At 36.9% G+C, this 19083-nt stretch overlaps 1 protein-coding gene across 1 annotated transcript in view; it reads right to left on the reverse strand.

Annotated features, from left to right (window-relative positions):
• Positions 1-19083, reverse strand: part of cdk19 (cyclin-dependent kinase 19) — a 93862-nt gene that overhangs the window by 41128 nt on the left and 33651 nt on the right. Inside the window, exons 3-4 of the mRNA XM_022662047.2 lie at positions 13025-13135; positions 12731-12871 (exon numbers count right to left, since the gene is read on the reverse strand). Of these exons, the coding sequence (XP_022517768.1) occupies positions 12731-12871; positions 13025-13135 (252 nt within the window). The remainder of the gene's footprint in view (positions 1-12730; positions 12872-13024; positions 13136-19083) is intronic.

Genomic DNA, 19083 nt, shown 5'->3' on the forward strand with positions numbered 1-19083 from the left:
AGTTTAAAGTCTAAGAATTTGGGTTGATTCCTGTAACTGATCTGGAATTATTAAGTGAAGTAGAGAGTGGACAGGCAGGCACGTTTTCAGAATGTAAATAACTTATTTTACTGCAGAAATATACGAACCAAGGTCTGTTAAGTGGTTAAAATAGGGTTGCACAACATTGGTAACATAATAATGCACTCTGTATTACTGGATATTAAAGTAAAATTAATGGCACTGGGCAGAAATAAAGACGTGATGTGCCTCTGGTAGATATGTCGATGGAAATGAGATAATCAAGCAGGAAAAATGTTGTAGCATGATGAATATGATAAAATTTGCCTGTTATGATACAGCACATCCTGTAAGGTGACTATTACACATGTTACACTATTACACTGATGCAATAATTATGCAGCCCTAGTTTTTATTATCGCCAAGTCACAGTGTAAAGCCACGTGGTTTCAGCTTTATTCTTTAGTATAAACTGAATTCATTGGAAGATGATCTTCAGGCTCATTTCTCAGACCACACAACAACAGGACTTCATACAGGGGTTGGACAATGAAACTGAAACACCTGTCATTTTAGTGTGGGAGGTTTCATGGCTAAATTGGAGCAGCCTGGTCGAAAATCCTGATTAATTGCACATTGCACCAGTAAGAGCAGAGTGTGAAGGTTCAGTTAGCAGGGTAAGAGCACAGTTTTGCTCAAAATATTGCAATGCACACAACATTATGGGTGACATACCAGAGTTCAAAAGAGGACAAATTGTTGGTGCACGCCTTGCTGGCGCATCCGTGACCAAGACAGCAAGTCTTTGTGATGTATCAAGAGTATCCAGAGTAACGTCAGCATACCACCAAGAAGCACCAACCACATCCAACAGGATTAACTGTGGACGCAAGAGGAAGTTGTCTGAAAGGATTGTATCCAAAAAAACATAAAACCACGGCTGCACAAATCATGGCAGAATTCAATGTGCACCTCAACTCTCCTGTTTCCACCAGAACTGTCCATCAGGACAATAAATTATGGTCTAAAACCAGGTGTTTCAGTTTCATTGTCCAACCCCTGTAGATACACAACTGAGGACTACAACAATAGCTACAATAAACACACAACATTAATCGAACAGGACAAGACAACGTATGTATTAAGTGTATAGATTACAGTTAGCAGAGGCAGCATATGCTGTGTGTGGAGTGGCTATTCAGTTTTTATACCAGTCTATGCATCTGTATTTGGTTACCATTAATACTGCAGTGGTAGTACACTGCTTTGGAGAACATTTGTGTGTGTGTGTGTGTGTATGTGTGTGTGTGTATTTGCTTTACTGCAGTAAAAAAATGAAACAGACTCAGTGGTCATATAGCTGCTATGTCAGCAGTAAGAATCTTACACACACACACACAATCACTCACAGGCACGTGTGCAAATGCATATGAGCACACACACGCACACACACATGTTCATGGGGCTTACATAAGAGCTGCTTGGGGGGATGGGTGTGCAGACCTGTGTGTGTGTGCCTTAAAAGGTGCATGTGAACAGCTCCTTTGAACTTCAACATGTACCAACTGTATGTAATTATATGTATTAAAATATATATATATACACATTAAGATGATCAGTCTTGAGAGTGCAGGTGTGACCATATAAGTGTGTATTCATCTGTGTGTGTGGGTGTGCATGTGTGTGTGTGTGTGTGTGTCTCCATATGAGTGCATGTGTCCCCCTTTGAGTGGAACGTTAAGAGTTATGTAACACTCATAGTGCTGCTGGCAGCAGGAGTCCCACCCCCCTAAACACACACTTAGACACACTTACACACACACGCACACACACACACACACACACACACACACACACACACACCTCTCTGAAATAATAAACTTCCCCTGAGATTTACATGTTTGTGTTAAAACACACCTTTTCTTCTCCTCATTCCCTTCTTTTCTCTGTTGCTGTCTAATAAACAAACAGCAATATGTCTCATGGCTCCAGGAGGGCTAAAAAGGAGAAGCAATGTGTGTGTGTGTGTGTGTGTGTGTGTGTTTGGGAGAAAGAGAGAGAGAGAGAGAGAGAGAGAGAGAGAGAGAGAGAGTGAGAGAGAGAGAAGGAGAGAGAGAGAGTACAGAGTGAACATAAAAGGACCTTTTTAATGAGGACCATGACTTTGGAAAGAAGGAGAGAGAGAGAAAAAACAGAAAGAAAGAAGAGAGAGAGATGAAAGAAACAAAGCTAAAGAAGGAGGGAAAAGGTGACAATTAAAAGAAGAAGGAGATGGTAGAAAAAGACAGAGAACAGAGGAAACAGAGTAAGGAGTAGAGAAAAAGATAAAGGAAAAAGAAATAGAAAGAGAGAGTGAAAAAGAAAGAAAGAAAGAAAGAAAGAAAAAAATATACAGAAAATACATATAGATCAAATATAGAGAAAAAGTGAAGAAAAAAATAACAATGGACAGAGAGAATGAAAGAGAATGTGTGTAAAAAAGACAGAATATAATAAAAAGAAATAAAGTGTGGAAAAGAAAGTGAGAAAGAGAAAAATAAAAATAAACGGGGGGATATATAATTAGAAAAGAAAGAGGTAAAAGAATAGAGGGAAAAAGAAATTAAGAGAGTAAGGAAGAAAGAGAACTTATGACTGACTGATCTGATTAATATCAGTTAAACCTCATATAATCACACATCAAAAACTATAAATAAAATCATGGAAAACGTGGATTGCTATGTAGATCATGAGGAGAGGTTGGCAAAGAAAAGCAGAAAATGAAACACACACACACACACACACACACACCAGCCTGCTGATGGAGCAGAAGCAGATTTCCATCTACAATGGCAGGAAGCTTAAAGGGTGAAAAACAAAACAGCAGAATAAAGGAGCACTGGACAAGAATCAAAGTAGCTACATTACACCAGTCTGACTGTGAGATCACCTATTAAAATAAATCTGAATTAAAGTTACTATATATCAGAAACAGACTAATAAAATTCCCTAATTAATAAATATAGCAATAAAGCAAATTATACTAGTTGCACTTTTAGCAGTTATGTGAAAGCCATCACCAAATCACCTCAAGAACATCATTAACAAGATCAGAGATTTTCTGTCTTAAGCAGACCTGGAGAATCTCATCTACGCCTTTATTTTTCTAGTAGGATTAGTTACTGTAATGGACTTCTAACTGGACTCCCAAAAAGACAATCAAGCAGCTTTGAGTTCTCACTATGTGTAAAAGAAGGAAGCACATCTCCCCATCCTTAAATCCCTACACTGGATACCAATATGTTACAGAATAGACTTTAAGGTATTATTACTGGTCTATAAATGTCTTAATGGTGCAGGACCAGCGTATTTATCAGATCTGTGCCAGCAGTATTAGCCGAGCAGAACTCTCAGATCATCATAGTGCTGGGCGATAAAACGATATCGATAGTTATCGAGGAAACTATATATCGCGATAAGTCGGGGCGAGAAATTCGATAAACTAAATTTTCTATTTCCCGTTTAAGTAGCGTTGTGAAAAGGCGCAGCACGAGATCAGGCAGCACGCTGAACTGCTGCTCAGCCCAGTACAACCCCTCCCCTCCCCTCTCCACCATCCCCCTCCGCCCCACCCCCCGAGCCCCTCCACTCTGAACTCCTCACATAGCGGCTCCTTCTCTCCCATTTACTGGATAAACTTCATTTATACTATTCAGCGGCGCTACACTGGAAAACTCACCTTTTAAATATGAGGCATGCGTCTCCAAGATATTTAGAGAGGTGAGCTTGTTCAGATTTCTGAAGGCAGGTAAACGCTGCTCTGTTTGCTGCTAGTTAGATTAGCTTGTCTCCAGTTTAAAGTTAGCGATGTTTAGGTGTAAAAGGGATCTGTGCAATCTGTCATCATTAGCTAAGATGCTTTCACTGCTTTTTACATTCTAATAAACTAATGGGTAACGCACGTTAGCCGTGTTAATCCACGTTTCGTGTAAATTAAGGTTAACTTCAGCACGAGTGAGGGGTTAGTATATAAACACACAGAAAGGAAGCACTTTCCATCTTTTTTCCTAACTCTCACTGTTTCTGTTAGAAAACCCTGAGGGCAGCATTCTCCTCTGTCTTTGTGTTTTATAGTTTTTAACAGATAGAGAGTCTGTTATGCTGGATATTTTACTAAATACAGAAGATTATATAATCTGTCTAGCTGTATTTGAACTGAGCTAAACATTGCTGTTACTGAACTGGAGTTTTAAATACACTTAAGTAATGTAAGTCTAGTCTACTGAAAGCCAGTAATGTTAGTATAAATCTGTACTGCAGTAGAAGTGGATCATTTCAGAAACTTGACTTTATTCCTCCCACCTCCATTATAGGCCACTTTTTTTTTTAAATATTTAAATGTTAGCTTAATTTAAATGAAAAAAAAAACTAAAGGCTCTTATTTAAAAAAAAAAACATAAGCAGTAAATTATCTAAAATTACAACAAATAGAAAATAGAAAAACAGTAAAACATATGTAATACATACTTTTTATATGACCAAAATTAAACTAGACTGAAATCTGACTAAAACTAATAATATCCGATAGACTAAAATGTAACTAAAACTATTATACATTTTAGTGAAAAGACTAAGACTGTATCAAAATCACCTGTCAAAATGAACACTGTGATATACTCTTGTATTTTGCTTTATGTAGTTGCCTGCATTCAGGGAGGGGAATGATCTTTTGATTAAATATAATTTTATAAAAATAAATAAAGTGTTATTGCAATTTAAATTAAACAGACATATAATGTAAAGGGTCTTACATATTTTTTAGTTTATATATTTGTCCCCTTTTTAAAATTAATTTAAAAGCTGTACCCACCTGGCAAGATGTTAACATCCTAGTGTCTGTCCACAAGGCTCTGAGCCTGCTAGTGATTTTGTCCATAACTCCCTTATTCTGTCACTTCTGAGTAAAAATAGAAACCTTTAAGTGTAACAGAAAGTGATTTGATTTATATCGTGATACATATCGATATCGGCTGATATGAAAAACTATATCGTAATAAGATTTTTTTCCATATCGCCCAGCCCTAGATCATCAGGAACTGGTCAGTTAGTGCCGTCTAAGGTAAAAACTAAACATGGCGAGAAAGCGTTTGAAATCCAGGTTGAAAACCTTCATGTTTGATCAGGTCTTCAGCTTCAGTTTAAAACACTGCAGCTCTACACACTTTTTTATTACATTTTTATTGTTATTCTTTTACATGCTTTTTAATTTGACTTCCCTTTGTATTTTCTGATTTGTAAAGCACTTTAAATTTTATTGTGTATGAAAGGTGCTACATAAATATACTTGCCTTGCCTTGCTTTGCAAAACAATGCCTATAAGGAAACAAGACTAAAACATTGTTTATTCATAATGACATAAAATCACTTATCAATACAGTATTCCAATAGTATTTGTTTCAAAACAAGCATAGTTAAAGAGAAGCTAATGGTGAAAATATCTAGACCTGACAATAAATCACCCAAACCAATCAGAGATCAGAGATTCTGACCCACAGACCATCTGGAAGCAAGGGATGATGAGATTACGTAAGCAAGCACAGAGACGAAGAAGAGACAACGCAGTGACAGATGAAATCACTGTGAATGCATCCAGAGCTAACCCCCGCTAACCCTCAGTCCTCAGATCAGACTGCATCGCTTTAGCTAATCCCTCATCGCCCTAATCCGGGAATACAGTGACTGAAACGGAATATCAACATACAGCTTACCGGCCACCCCTTCATTCACCTGCTAATCCACACATCCACACAACCATCCATCTGTTTTACTATTTCACTATTCCTTCATTCATATCCTAGTCACGTATATTTTCCATATTATTATTAATTTTGTAAATTTTGAAATAATCAAAACTGTTTTATAGAAGATATTAAAAATGACAATAGCATAACTAGAAACACAGCCTGGCAAAACCTGTGGCAGCAAATAAAACTACAAGTGTAATACAAGCAGACCACACCCCTTCTTCTGCCCGTTCTCCCCCTGACTTACTTATTTGATTTACTTACTTACTTATTTATTTATGTACTTATTATTATTATTATTATTATTATTATTATTATTATTATATTTTAGATCCTAACAAATAAATGTATGTCCTTTAATCATGAATGTATTCTCTTAAAATGATTCTGTTGAGTTGTCTTGTGTCTGTTGTAAAGTGGATTAAGGAAGTGTGTAATAAAAAAAAATTAATTACAAAAAAAAAGACAATAATCATAATATGTGTGTGATTTTATTTCATTTTTAAGAAAGTACATGGATCAGTAGTGACACTCAATAGAGAACCAATTGTGTTGGAAAAAATGGCAATTAAAGGATCACCATTTATTGGTCATTATGAATAATCATAATTAATCACACTTTTCTTCCTTAATTTTAAGGATGGTACTTCACTTTGTTTTAGGAGGAAGAGTAATAATTGTGTAAGGGTTTCCTTTATTATAAATATATAGGATGCTGTGTTTTTGGTGTTACAGACACATACTGATATTCTTTCAGTTCCTGAACACAAAGGTTCACATACTAAGTAAGATATTAGAGTTTTGATTATTTTTGCAGGCAATATTTTGCAGGGTTAAGAGGTAATATATATATATATTTTTTTTTATTTGATCAAACTGTACCTAAATCATAACAAGGAATATGGCATTACTAGTGGTGGGTAACTTTCATTTTACATCATTTATGTGAATTAGAATTCAAACAATAATCAAATTCAAAGTTCTATTCGCTTAAAGGATGCACATCTACTTGAATATTGTGTGCCTGTTTAAATCAATAATTTAAAAATACTAAACCATCAGAGTGAAAACAGCTGTAAATGTTAAAATGCTTAAAATGCTTTTAAATAATCAGAACAGAGAAATTTCTAATCAGATATTATGATTCACATCCATAAATATAAGTCTCATATTCTAAATGAATATGACTGCAGTGTAAACAAATCTGTCTATGTTTCATTAAGCAAATTGCTAACAGAAAACCTTTTTAAGATGCATTTACTCCTTGTTTAATTCCTTGCGTAGCCCAACAGACTTACTCTTATATGAGCAACAAACAATAAAGTTCTGTGTCCCTAAACATGGACTAATCAGATTCAAATCACAAGCTTCTGGTGTGTAATCGTTTCCTGGAGAGCGTATGAACCAGGCTCATATCAGAAACGACCATATCTGATTCCCTGGGTTTAGATTTCAGGGAAAGCTCAGACACGTCTGGTACAGCCTGCTGGCCTCTATAAATGAACCGCAGCAGTTCATGAGACGTTCCACGACCAAATCCAGAAAGCACCTTCACTGGAATACCCTGAGCTACGGTCACATGACCAGCATGAGTAAGAGAACTGCAGCTGTGATTAGAGGCAGTGGAAGGTTCTGGTTAGAGCTGGGTTTGGGTTCTCTCACACACAGACACACACATGCACACACACACAGACACACACACACACACACAGCCTGCAATGTTCCAGTCTGACTGAGGCTCAGGAGCTGAGCAGGTCTGCAGCTGCGTTACCCTGCACTGCTTAAGAGGAGCAAACACACGCACACACACCCGTGGGAACACACTAACACCCACAGTCTCACAGGAACAGAGAATGTGTGTATGTGTGTGTGTGTGTGTGTGTGAGAGAGAGAAGGAGAAAACTGCTCTGGACATAACAATACAACAATACACTATCAAAAAGAGAGAGAAAGTGAGAGAGAGAGAAAGAGAGACAGGGAGAGAGAGAGAAAGAATGTGAACATGATTACTTAATTTTTATTTCATACCTTTCACTACAACAACATATTCTATAAATAAGACAGAGTGAAAGAAGGAACACCAACAACAATAAGAAGAAAGAGTGCACGAGTTGACCAAAAGCGAAAAAGTAAAAAAAGAAAGAGAGAGACAGTAAGGGATTGTTAAAAACGAATAAGAGACAATGGAGAGAGAGAGAGAGAGAGAGAGAGAGAGAGAGAGCAAGAGTAAGAGGGGAGCGATGAAAATAAGAAACAACAAGAAACAGTTTGAGAGAGTAAAAATGAGACTGTGTGAAAAATAGGAAACAAAACAACAAAGCCATAATGAAAAAGGGAGATAAAAAGATACATAAAGAGACAAAAAAATGAGAGAGATAAAAAAACTGTAAGACTATGAATGAGAAGAAATGAGGGAATAATAATAATAAAAAAACAGAGAGAGATAGAAATACTAAGATAATGTTAATGATAATGTAAGAAAATGTTTAAATTACATTTTGACACATTTTGATACATTCTGATACATCAGTGACACAGCTTCCACACTTTTTAAATATGATCTTTCACAAACCAAACAGCATCGGTAGAGCTATTAATAGGATTTAAGTAAGCATTATGAGGCTTAAGTATAGATCATGTAGTTTTGCAGCCATATGTTTCTCAACAAAATATTATGTTCATACTATTGCTACAGCTTCCAGACGGCTTTTACACTTAAGAGTCAGTCAAGCCAAACTTATTCATATTTTTTCGTAGGAAATTGTAGAAATAACAAAAGATAAATGGTAATCTAGTATCTTAATACAGTACTTTAGAAATACATTTCATTATAAAATTCAACAGAAGTAAAATGTTTCAAAAAGTTTGCCCATATTATGTATTGTCAAAAAAAATAATGTGAATGGTGAGAAAGACAGAGAAAGGGTTTGGATGTGCAACTTTACAGTAATCCTATCACAGATTAAATCTTCTTTTGAGAAGAGTTGACAATAGTGATCTGTCTGAAACACAGCAACAGCCACACCATGGATACCACATGCATGCTCACACAAACAAACACATATATCACACCACACACACATACATACACACATACACACAGAACAGTAGAAGGATCCTCCACCATGTCCACAAGCCAAGCCCAGTTTAGTGAGTTGTGTCTGACTGTGTGTGAATTCACAGAGTTATGTGATTTACAGGTACACATTTTTGAGTGAACTGTAGTGTATTCGTTATACTGGGCCTGATAAAATCAGCAATAAAGTCAGCAATATAATATATTAGAAACACAGATTTAGCCTGTGGAAATCCTGCTGGTAAAACACCAATAATATCAGAGACAGAAGCTTGTCTGCTGATGGACAGTTTTGTGTTGGTCATCCTCTAGTCCTTTATCAGTGCTCACTGGACTCTGCCCACAGGGCTTCACTGGTAGACTGTTCAGTCCAGAAGTAACACTGAGGTGTTTAAAAACTCCAGCTGTACTGCTGTATCTTATCCACTCATACCAGCACAAAACACACCAACCCATGATATGTGGTGGTCCTGGCAATTACACTGCAAAAAAATAAATATTAGCAAGTGATTTGTTAGGAATAATTATCTTATTCAGTCTTACTTAGACGTTTCACCTTATTTTAAGTCATTTGTATTCAAAATAAACACAGAAAGTCACTAAGCAAATTATTCTGATACTAGAAAATAAAATATGTTGCTTGATTTGAGTCTTACTTCACTCATTTTGAGGCTTTGTCATTTGCTTATTTTAAGAATAATTTATAAAAGAAAATGCTAACCCCACTGGCAGATTTCTTTGCTTAATTTAAGCATTTATGTCTCAATTTAAATAGATTTTATCTAGTTTTTGCCAATTGATTTTTTGCAGTGTAAAGAACATGGTAAAAGAAGAAAGTATGCAGAGAAACAGGTACAGGACTACAGTCCGTAAATACAGAATCTTCAGTAGAACTTGCTGCTCACTGCTCCATAGACCCCAGAGACGCTGAGCGTCCGATGGGCGGGACAAAGCCCAGCATTTATCCAATGACTCGCCTCGTTTCGCCACGCGCTTTGCTCCGCTATTGAAGTCTGTGCACTGTTTAAAGCAGCGCTGTGAAGTGCAGGAATGAGTGCGAGGAAAGCCGCGGCGTTACCAGTGATAAGAAGCTGATTCTGAACTAAGTTCAGCGCAGTGTAGCGCATATTTATTCAGTGACATGTAGACACAAACAGTATATATTTAATCACTTTTTTTTTTTACATTTTAGGGGAAGCTGAGCTTCCCTTGCAGTCTTAGAGCAATCGCCACTGACTCTTCATAATTGTACCCTCAAAGGTACAATATTGGTCTTTACAGGGTCAGATTTGTTTCCTCTGAAGTACAAAGTAATTTCTAACAGCAATAAGTACAAATTTGTACTATTTAATCAGCCAAAGGGTATATTCAGTATTCTGTATCCCTGTACTAATAAACAATATATATTTTAATTGCACATTTTTTATTTGAAAGCCAGACAATTTTGGATCATCAAGTTTTTGAGCCATATTCAGTTGATGATAATGTTTATCATTTTTTTAATCTTTACTGGCACAAAAACCATGGGTACAAAAAAGGACTTTCACTGAAAGGTACTTTTTTGTACCTCAATATAAGGTACATCCCCAACGACAAGCTTTGTACTCTTTTAAGTACAAATCTGTACTTACTTTTCTCAGTGTGTAGATGATGGTTTTATTTTGGATCTCGATGAGGCAGGTGGTCTCATTTAATTCAAGTCAAGTCAAGTCAAGTCAAGAGGCTTTTATTGTCATTACATCTGAGTACAGGTACACAGTGTGATGAAATTACGTTCCTCCGGAACCATGGTGCAACATAGAACCACAAGCAATAGACAACATAAAGTGCAGGAGTGACGACAGTGCAACATAAAATTATAAAATTATAACACTAAATAACAATAAATACAATAAATACAAAAGACGAGACAATTTAAAGACAGGACAGTGCAGTACCGATACGGTATAATAAAGTGTATGGTTGGGATAAGGTGCAGAGATGTGTGACATACTGTAACATATAGAACATATATAATCACAGCAGTTACTGAGGTAGAGTTTATAGTTTTTAAGAGTGCAGCAAATAAAGTCATGTCAGCCTCTGTGTGCTGACTGGGTGTGTGTGGGTGAAGTTCAGTTCTTTGTGAGTGTAAAGGGGGGGCGGGTGTACAGTTTAGTTTTGTGTAAAGGGGGGGAGGGGGGGGTGTACAGTTTAGTTTTGTGCGAGTGTGTTGGGTGAGTGGTGGGTGGGGTGGGGGTTCAGTTCTGTCTCTGTGCGTTGAGAAGCCAGATAGTGCCACAAGATTATCTACAGATGTTCAAACTGTTAAATTCCTAATTGAGTTAGGATTTGAAAAATTAAAGTGAATTTAATAGACAGTTCACTGAATGTATAATCCACATCCTATGTTCTATCCAAATGAAGTGTTACTGGTTTGGCTACTGGAGAAAAACTCTGACAGCTGGTGGAGTCTGTACACTTCACAATATAACACCCTTTCCTAGATTCTGTCTGACCTGGTAGACATTTGGACCTTTGAGCTAGTTAGCTCTGATAGCATACTGAAACCATGAGATACAGATCAGATGAAGTAAAGGAAAGCAGTTTCAGCAGTATTTAGATGCATCTGCAGATGTATGCTACAGAGTGGAGATCATGACTGCAGAGGTGTTAACTGGTATTTAAAATGCCATGTGTCTAGTATCTGCATTGTATTGTGATTAGGTTTTAGTAACATGCATTTACACTTGCTATTCAAATGTATCTCTGGTTAAAAAGACTGAAATCTAATTGTTGTATGGGATGAAATACACAAATTTATGCTGCAATTATTACTGGAGTCTCTGATGTGCTGAGAGGTGTGTTAATTGTTGAATGTGTACCTATGTGCACCTGTCTCCCCTGCACTCAGCTCTGCCTGCAATCTTTAGTCTCCGGACTACGTTACCCAGAATGCACCTCATTATGACAATACACACTCACATGATCACATGACTTTGCACACGGCACCTCCAGGAAGTAAATCGCCGCAATTCTAATCACCTGTAGAACTCAGTAAAAAAGTATTGTTTTGGTTCATCTTGAATTACAAAGCGTTTTTCCCTGCTCTGATTGATTAACGTTTTGGACATTTTTTTCTGTGTACCTCGATTCGACTGTTGTTGACTGCCTGTGTTTTGACGCTGAACTGTTTCACACGTTTAGTAGGTTATTCCCTGTTGGCTCCTGTTTCCAAGTACTGGTCCTGCATATCCTGATTACTCTTTGTATCTACCCTTTTTGTAATAAAGTCTTTTATACGTATCTGCATTTGCCTGAGTTCGACGTCCCAAGTCTCCCTGAAGTTGCGGAACTCTACCGCATATCAGTAACGGCTCCCTGATGCCTGCAAGTCAGATAAAATCTCCCAGAATCTTGAAATAGTGGTCCAAGAGTGAACACAAACATTCACACAGGCAACACCGACTTTTTTCCCCCAATTACATGTGAAAAAGAGCAGGATTGATTATGACACACGGATGCATATCAGACCACCTCTTAAAGTGTTTAGGAGATTCAATTATTTGTATTCGTTTTAAATGTGTCTGGGTGCATTTACACTTGCATTGTTATGATCTGGTCTGATCCAGATATAATCCTGTATGAGGGGTATTACACAAAAATCTTTTTTTATGTATGAAAAATAAAATCTACACAGTAAAAAAACAAACACACATGCACAACAACAAAAAAAAAATCACCCAGTGGTACTTGTATCTGTATCTGTTGGGAACAATTCTGTAAAATGAGTGTCAGTCACAATAATGTTCATACCATGTAGGTCTCTTATATGCGTGTGTGTGTGTGTGTGTGTGTGTTTGTGTGTGAGTGTGTGTGTGTGTGTACTCACCAAGTCTCGATGCAGGACCCAGTTAGCGTGGAGGTAATGGATGCCGTCCAGGATCTGGTACAGTAGAGACTTGACCATGCTTCTGGGCAGCTGCATTGGCTTCTTGTTGGCTTTGGACGCCCGGTGGAACTTTATTATATGCTACGAAAATCAACAACAACACAACACAACATGAACACGTGGCTGACTGTGTGAAAGTGTATTAGAGAGATAAAGACAGAGTGTGTATCTGTGTCTGAATGACCAGGGGTCAGGGTTTCAGGGTCATCACCTGCCCCAGGTGTGTGCACTCACCCACAGGTCATGTTCAGCGTAGTCAAAGAGAAGCCACACTTTGCGATCACTGTGAGACAGGAACACTTTCTGCAGGGCGATGACGTTCGGGTGCTTCAGCTCCCTTAGTAACTATAACACACAAACACATTTTTTATTATTACTTAATTTCTTTAGTTAGAGGAAACATTTTTTTTATCCTAAATGTAAAAAAATTATAACAATAATCAGTAAGTAGCTTAGTCTAGTAGTTATAAATCATGTTGGGACATGTGAGTCCTAAAAAAGCCAGTAGAGCGATATGTCCCTTAAATAATATCACAATATCGATAACAGAATAACGATATTCTAGATTATATGACAAACCCTTGAATACAAATACAAAATAAATTCAGAAAACACAAAATAATAATTATTATTTATTATTATAAGTTTATTTGGCGCTATTATTGCATACAATATGTTATAGAACACCGCTTATTGAGATTTTCACACCAGATTGTAAAAGAAGTCAATGATCCAACATGTCAACATGTCATGATACTAATAAGGAACTCCATACATTCAGGATTGAAGTAAATAAATGATGATAAATGAGAACAGTGTGAATTTTCTTTTTGGTACAAACAGCAAAAAAAAAAATACCCTAATGCCCATATGGCACTAAAATAATATGACAATATTTCAGGTTTTTTTTGAGATACCGATATTAAAAAATATTAGCGACGATATTGTATACGATATGGCCCATTTCTAGAGCTAGAAACTGAACCACGTTTTAGACCAGTAGGTGGAACACAGGCAAGATGAGTATCATCTGTCAAACAATCTATTAAAGGGATGCAGAGTCACCTTTGCGTACGTGCTTGAATACACAAACCCTGTTTGTCTTTAGTGACGGCTTATTTCCCAGCAACACACCAGTAACAGTAATCATGTTTAGAGAAACAGTAATCAATGGAACACCACCCATTGATCCAGGCTCAGCTTTCTTAAAGATTTACATCATTCTCATCATATTAAATGTTAAAGAGTGTTTAATGTGATGCTCTTTCTACCATTAGCATTTGATACTGACTTTTGAGAAACCCAGCCTGACACAGTCTGTTTGTTCCTTTGTATTATTTTGACATTTATGGATAATTTGTGGATAGAGCAGAAAACACACATTTAAGAATCTCACACATCTATCCAACAAGAACTGAAAGATTCTTAGCTGTCTATAAAAAGCATTAACATGATTTGATACTTATCACATACTTAATCCATATGTTCTTCAGATGTGTGAGCACAAATCTGAAGACTCTTTAAAAACGATCACACTCATTAAGCTAAATTGCAAGTTGCTATCACTTACATTAAAATCAGTCTTTAATCCACATTAAAACACAATTACAATCAGAATGTAACCCAGGTGCTGTTTCCTTGATATACCAGAATTGGTTGTTAAAGAGTAAATGCTACTTTATGAAATGTAACCACATTTTATTATCTGTTACTTTATTCATTTCTTAAGATTTAGAAATGTTCTCATTTTATGACCAACAGACTCCACCTCCCTCAGTGTCCGTGTAGATTACTGCACCTGCAACACTGCAACAATACTGCAGCAGAACCTGCTTATGTAATACTACACTGAACACACACACACACACACACACCCTCACACACACACACACACACACACACACATAGATGCTGTGAACTCTCCACCCTGCAGGATCAATGTGTGTGTGCCTTCAGCTCAGTAAAGCTGCACTCTGTGTGAAACTGATCTGATGCCTCTGCATTATTCAGCGCGTCCAGCTGCAGCGAGTACAGCACACACACACTGACTTCAGGTCAGCTCATATCACTACCAGACACTGAAATGGCCTTCAGTCAGCTGACTTCAGCTCATCATACACACACACACACACACGCCGACCTCTGCAGACTGATAAAGGTGAAGCCTCTGCAGTTAATCCTTTAGTATACACTATGTGTGTGCATATTTTTATGTAGGAAATTACATATACTCATATAAGCTGCACAATGTAAAGATTAGGTTGTGAAGTGTGTTTCCACACAGACACACAAAAGTCAGAATATTAGTGAAATACTGTTTCAATCGTTTTTTGGGGTTAAGAATCCAAAGTGAGAAAATTAAGAAATAAAGATGGCATCACAAGCGACCAAAAAAAAACGCTAATTTGAGAATTTTTGTTGTTAAAAATTAAGATAACCACTATATTAACATAAATTACCGTATTATTTCACTATAAGGCGCACTTAAAATGCTTTAATTTAAAAAAATAAACGTCAACGAGCCTTATAATCCGGTGTGTTCCAGTATGAAATTATTTTTTAGATAGGTTGTAAGGAGCAGCAAAGCCACTCGACTGAAGTACAGCGTTGTACAGGAGTTTCAGTGAAGTTTCTCCAGCACCGAGGCTGGAGCAGCATTAGCATTAACCGCTAACTGCAGCACTAGCTCTTTCGCCATGAGAGGTGAGTGTATCGGACTGTAGCCTGCACATTTACCATGATAAACTAGCTACGTGGTAAAAACCGCTAGCTGATATCGCTCTTGGTTATTATAACACACATTCTCAGTGTAGCTCTGACAGGTGGCATTTACTTGCGCCAAGCAGTGCTAACTGTGGCTAGCGCTGCTGCTAACCGTGCTGTTGAAAATATTGGAAATCTTAGCTTACTGTAAATAAACAGAAGAGCTTTACTTACTCAAATAAACATTATTCAGGAAAGAAATCTGTGTAGATTAACATTTAGTGCTTGTTTGACTTTGAAAGAAAAATGCACTTTATAATCCTTATTGATGTGCTTTATGTATGAAAATAGACCAGAAAATAGTTGTTCATTGATAAAGCGCCTCATAATATGGTGCGCCAACAGTCTGTAAAATAGGATAAGGTGTAATTCCTATGTTTTATGACTATTTTCTTCATAACAAGCACAACAATCGCTAATAGTTTGTCTCAGTAGCTAGCTAGCTAACTTTCCTGTTTCACTTTAAATGGTGCAACAACCTGCAGAAGCTGTAGCATTTAAGGAGAAACGTAAAAATAAATTAAAGCTATTAAATGCTAATTTTAGCTCCCCATCACAGAGGAATTAAAGAATGAACGATAATAATTAATTGCTGCACCACCTGCCTCATTTATGAAGACGTACGATGCCCTAACTATATAAGTTAACTAGCTATTTAAGCAGCAGTTGTTGAACTTTAGTGCTACACTACCGTATATCTATATTGGGTGCTTTAAGAGTTTTTCACCCCATCTTCTTGTAACTCTGTTCCAAAGGGAAGGGTTACACTCGAAAACAAGGGGTAGGGTACAATGGAGAAATGGGATTGGGCCAAAGAATAAACAGAGAAAAATGAGCACTTTTTCTACACATTACAGCAATAGGTAGAGAGACAGACACGACAAGGAGAAGCGGAGGAGGGGACAAACAAGGCTACAGTTGCCATAACAATTCTCCTAAAGCACTACAGTTCCCACAATACCATGCAAATCCATCAGCTTAAGTTGTTCAGTTTGCACAGGTGTTTGCGAAATGACTGTAGTTACCCTTATGTCGCACTGTAACACATGATAGCGATACTGTTTATCTGACCCGATATCTGATTTAAACGGAATTATCACAATAATCCTCCATTCAATTAAATGGATATCAATACAACTTACACAACATTAAATAAACACTGTCCAGCAAATCGGTAAACACTTGTTTAAGAAGTTGATTCCACTGTGAGGCTGTGTACAGGAGAGTGAGGGCAGGAAGACGGAAGAACAGAAGCAAGAGGAGGAGAGGAGAAGAGGAGGAGGGAAATGACTGAGGTTAGTATGGTCTCCCAATCGCTGCTAAATCCAGTGGCTGTGACACACTATTGTGTTCTAGAGCACCGGGATTTGCTCTGTATCTCTATCTATCTATCTTTCTCTCTTTCTCTTCTCTCTCTGACACACAGAACAGACAAACTGTAACAAATTCACTAAAATGAAAGTAGGTAACTGGGTAGGAGGAGGCAGAAAGAAAGAGGGAGAAGAGAGAGAGAGAGAGAGAGAGAGAGAGAGAGAGAGAGAGAGAGAGAGAGAGAATCAGAAAGAATAAAATGGCCGCTGTCCCAGGAGAAATTTACCATGCTGAGAGAATGACTCAGCTTAGACACACACACACACATACACACACACACATACAAACATTCAGAACACTTCAGACAGCCTTATCCATAAACATGGAGCACCTCTGGCTCTTCTTGGTTTTTACTGTGAGAAAAAAAAGGACTGGAAATAACTGTCCTGATTTTCTGCTCAAATGTCTAAGAGAGATTAAATATTTTTTTAAATTCACCACAGACTTCAAAAAAGAAAAACTCGATAACTGGAAAGATGTTATGTAATAAAGTACAAAACTTTTGAACCTTGTTACCTTACTTAAATAGAAATGTTGGTTATTTATTCTTTACTGTAGTAATTATATTTCAGATGACTTTTTATTTTTACTCCTTACATTTTCACACAATTACCTAAACTTTCTACTCCTTACATTTTAAAAACAGCCTCTTTAGCCCTATTTTATTTCTCATCGTTTAAAAAAAAAAATTCAAGATAAATCTCTCCATTTTTTGATTGTGGTTGGATATAGAGAGGTATAAACATATACTATTCCAGCACCCTATTAGTTTATACTCGATCTATCACACCTGCACACGTCACATTACGCTCCAACAAGAACACAGCAGATGTAGTCTAGTTGATTTGTGCAGAGACTGTGAAGAAAACTCGAGCGAAGTAAGGTTCTTTAATATTTTTGCAATATTTAATTTTCAATTTTGCCTTAGTCCTTTACAGATCATCTTACAGATCATTTTACTAACCTTAAAAAAATCCTAAAATGTCTTAAAACACTCCCTTTACTGCAGTAAAACTACCGGATCACTGATGGCCTTCATTTGCTGAGAACTTTACAGACTGGCATATACTTTGACTTACTAGTTTACTGGATTACTAAGGCTGCTTTACATCTTTACTGACCTACTAACAACCTTATTGACTTCCATACTTCTTTACTGACAGTCTTATTTGCTACTGCCTTGCTGTCTGTTTTAATGTCCTAATGCTTATTGATTATCTTGCTGATTGTCAAAGTGATTGCCTTACTGCCTGTCTTACGTTCTCATTGACTATAATATCTGTTTATTCACTTTCGTCTTTGTACAGTGTACAGTGTAAGTCTACATCATTAGCCAGTTTATACAAGAGGCATAATTCCCAGTTAACATGACAATTGTGTCAGTATTTAAAAAAATTCCACCTTGCAATAACTGGTTATATTAATGACAATCAATTGTCTGTCTATTTCTCCTGTGAACAGACTGCGGTTGAAAATGTGTTAGAGATAAACGTTAAAGCGGAAATAGTAACAGATTTTGCACTCATAGTCACCATAATTAAAGAATTAAGAGTTCAGCACAACAAGCAAACTTAAATGTCTCATTCCATCATTTTTTTATTATTTTTTAAATGAATGAATGCCATATGAGCTGTTTTTTTGTGATAAAAAGTTTTCCGGTGATCCAGTTTAACGTTGCTATAGTTGGTGGAGGAGTTGAAGGGGGGAGATACAGTAGGATTTTGGCTCATTGATTAATGAATATTCATACATGCAAACATATCGCCTCTCACTGGCTAACAGCACTGTGACACCAATGAGACAAACAGCAGTTAGAAATGTTTTAAAAAAATGAAAATAATGTAAAATGTCATATGTAATGTCATATGTTAGTTTACAACATATGTAATGTCCTGCTAAGTGCAGTTCAGACACTGACCTAGTCTTAAAGTCTCTGTAAAATGCGGAATCCCCCGAAGATCCTATATAAACCGATGTTAACACACAGAGGTGTGTAGTCCAGGTCCAGAAAGTAAAAATCCACCTTGAGGTTTTGTTGGCTGAGCTGCAGCAGAGTAGTTGGAACAAAACTCTGGGGTGGATTTTTACTTTTAACTAGTGTAAACAGAACTGTTCTAAATATACAACTACCTAGCTCAATTGTACTTTGCTGGTGGTGT

This window comes from Astyanax mexicanus, chromosome 1 (genome assembly GCF_023375975.1).
Source record: "Astyanax mexicanus isolate ESR-SI-001 chromosome 1, AstMex3_surface, whole genome shotgun sequence".
In the NCBI taxonomy this organism is placed as follows: Eukaryota; Metazoa; Chordata; class Actinopteri; order Characiformes; family Acestrorhamphidae; genus Astyanax; species Astyanax mexicanus.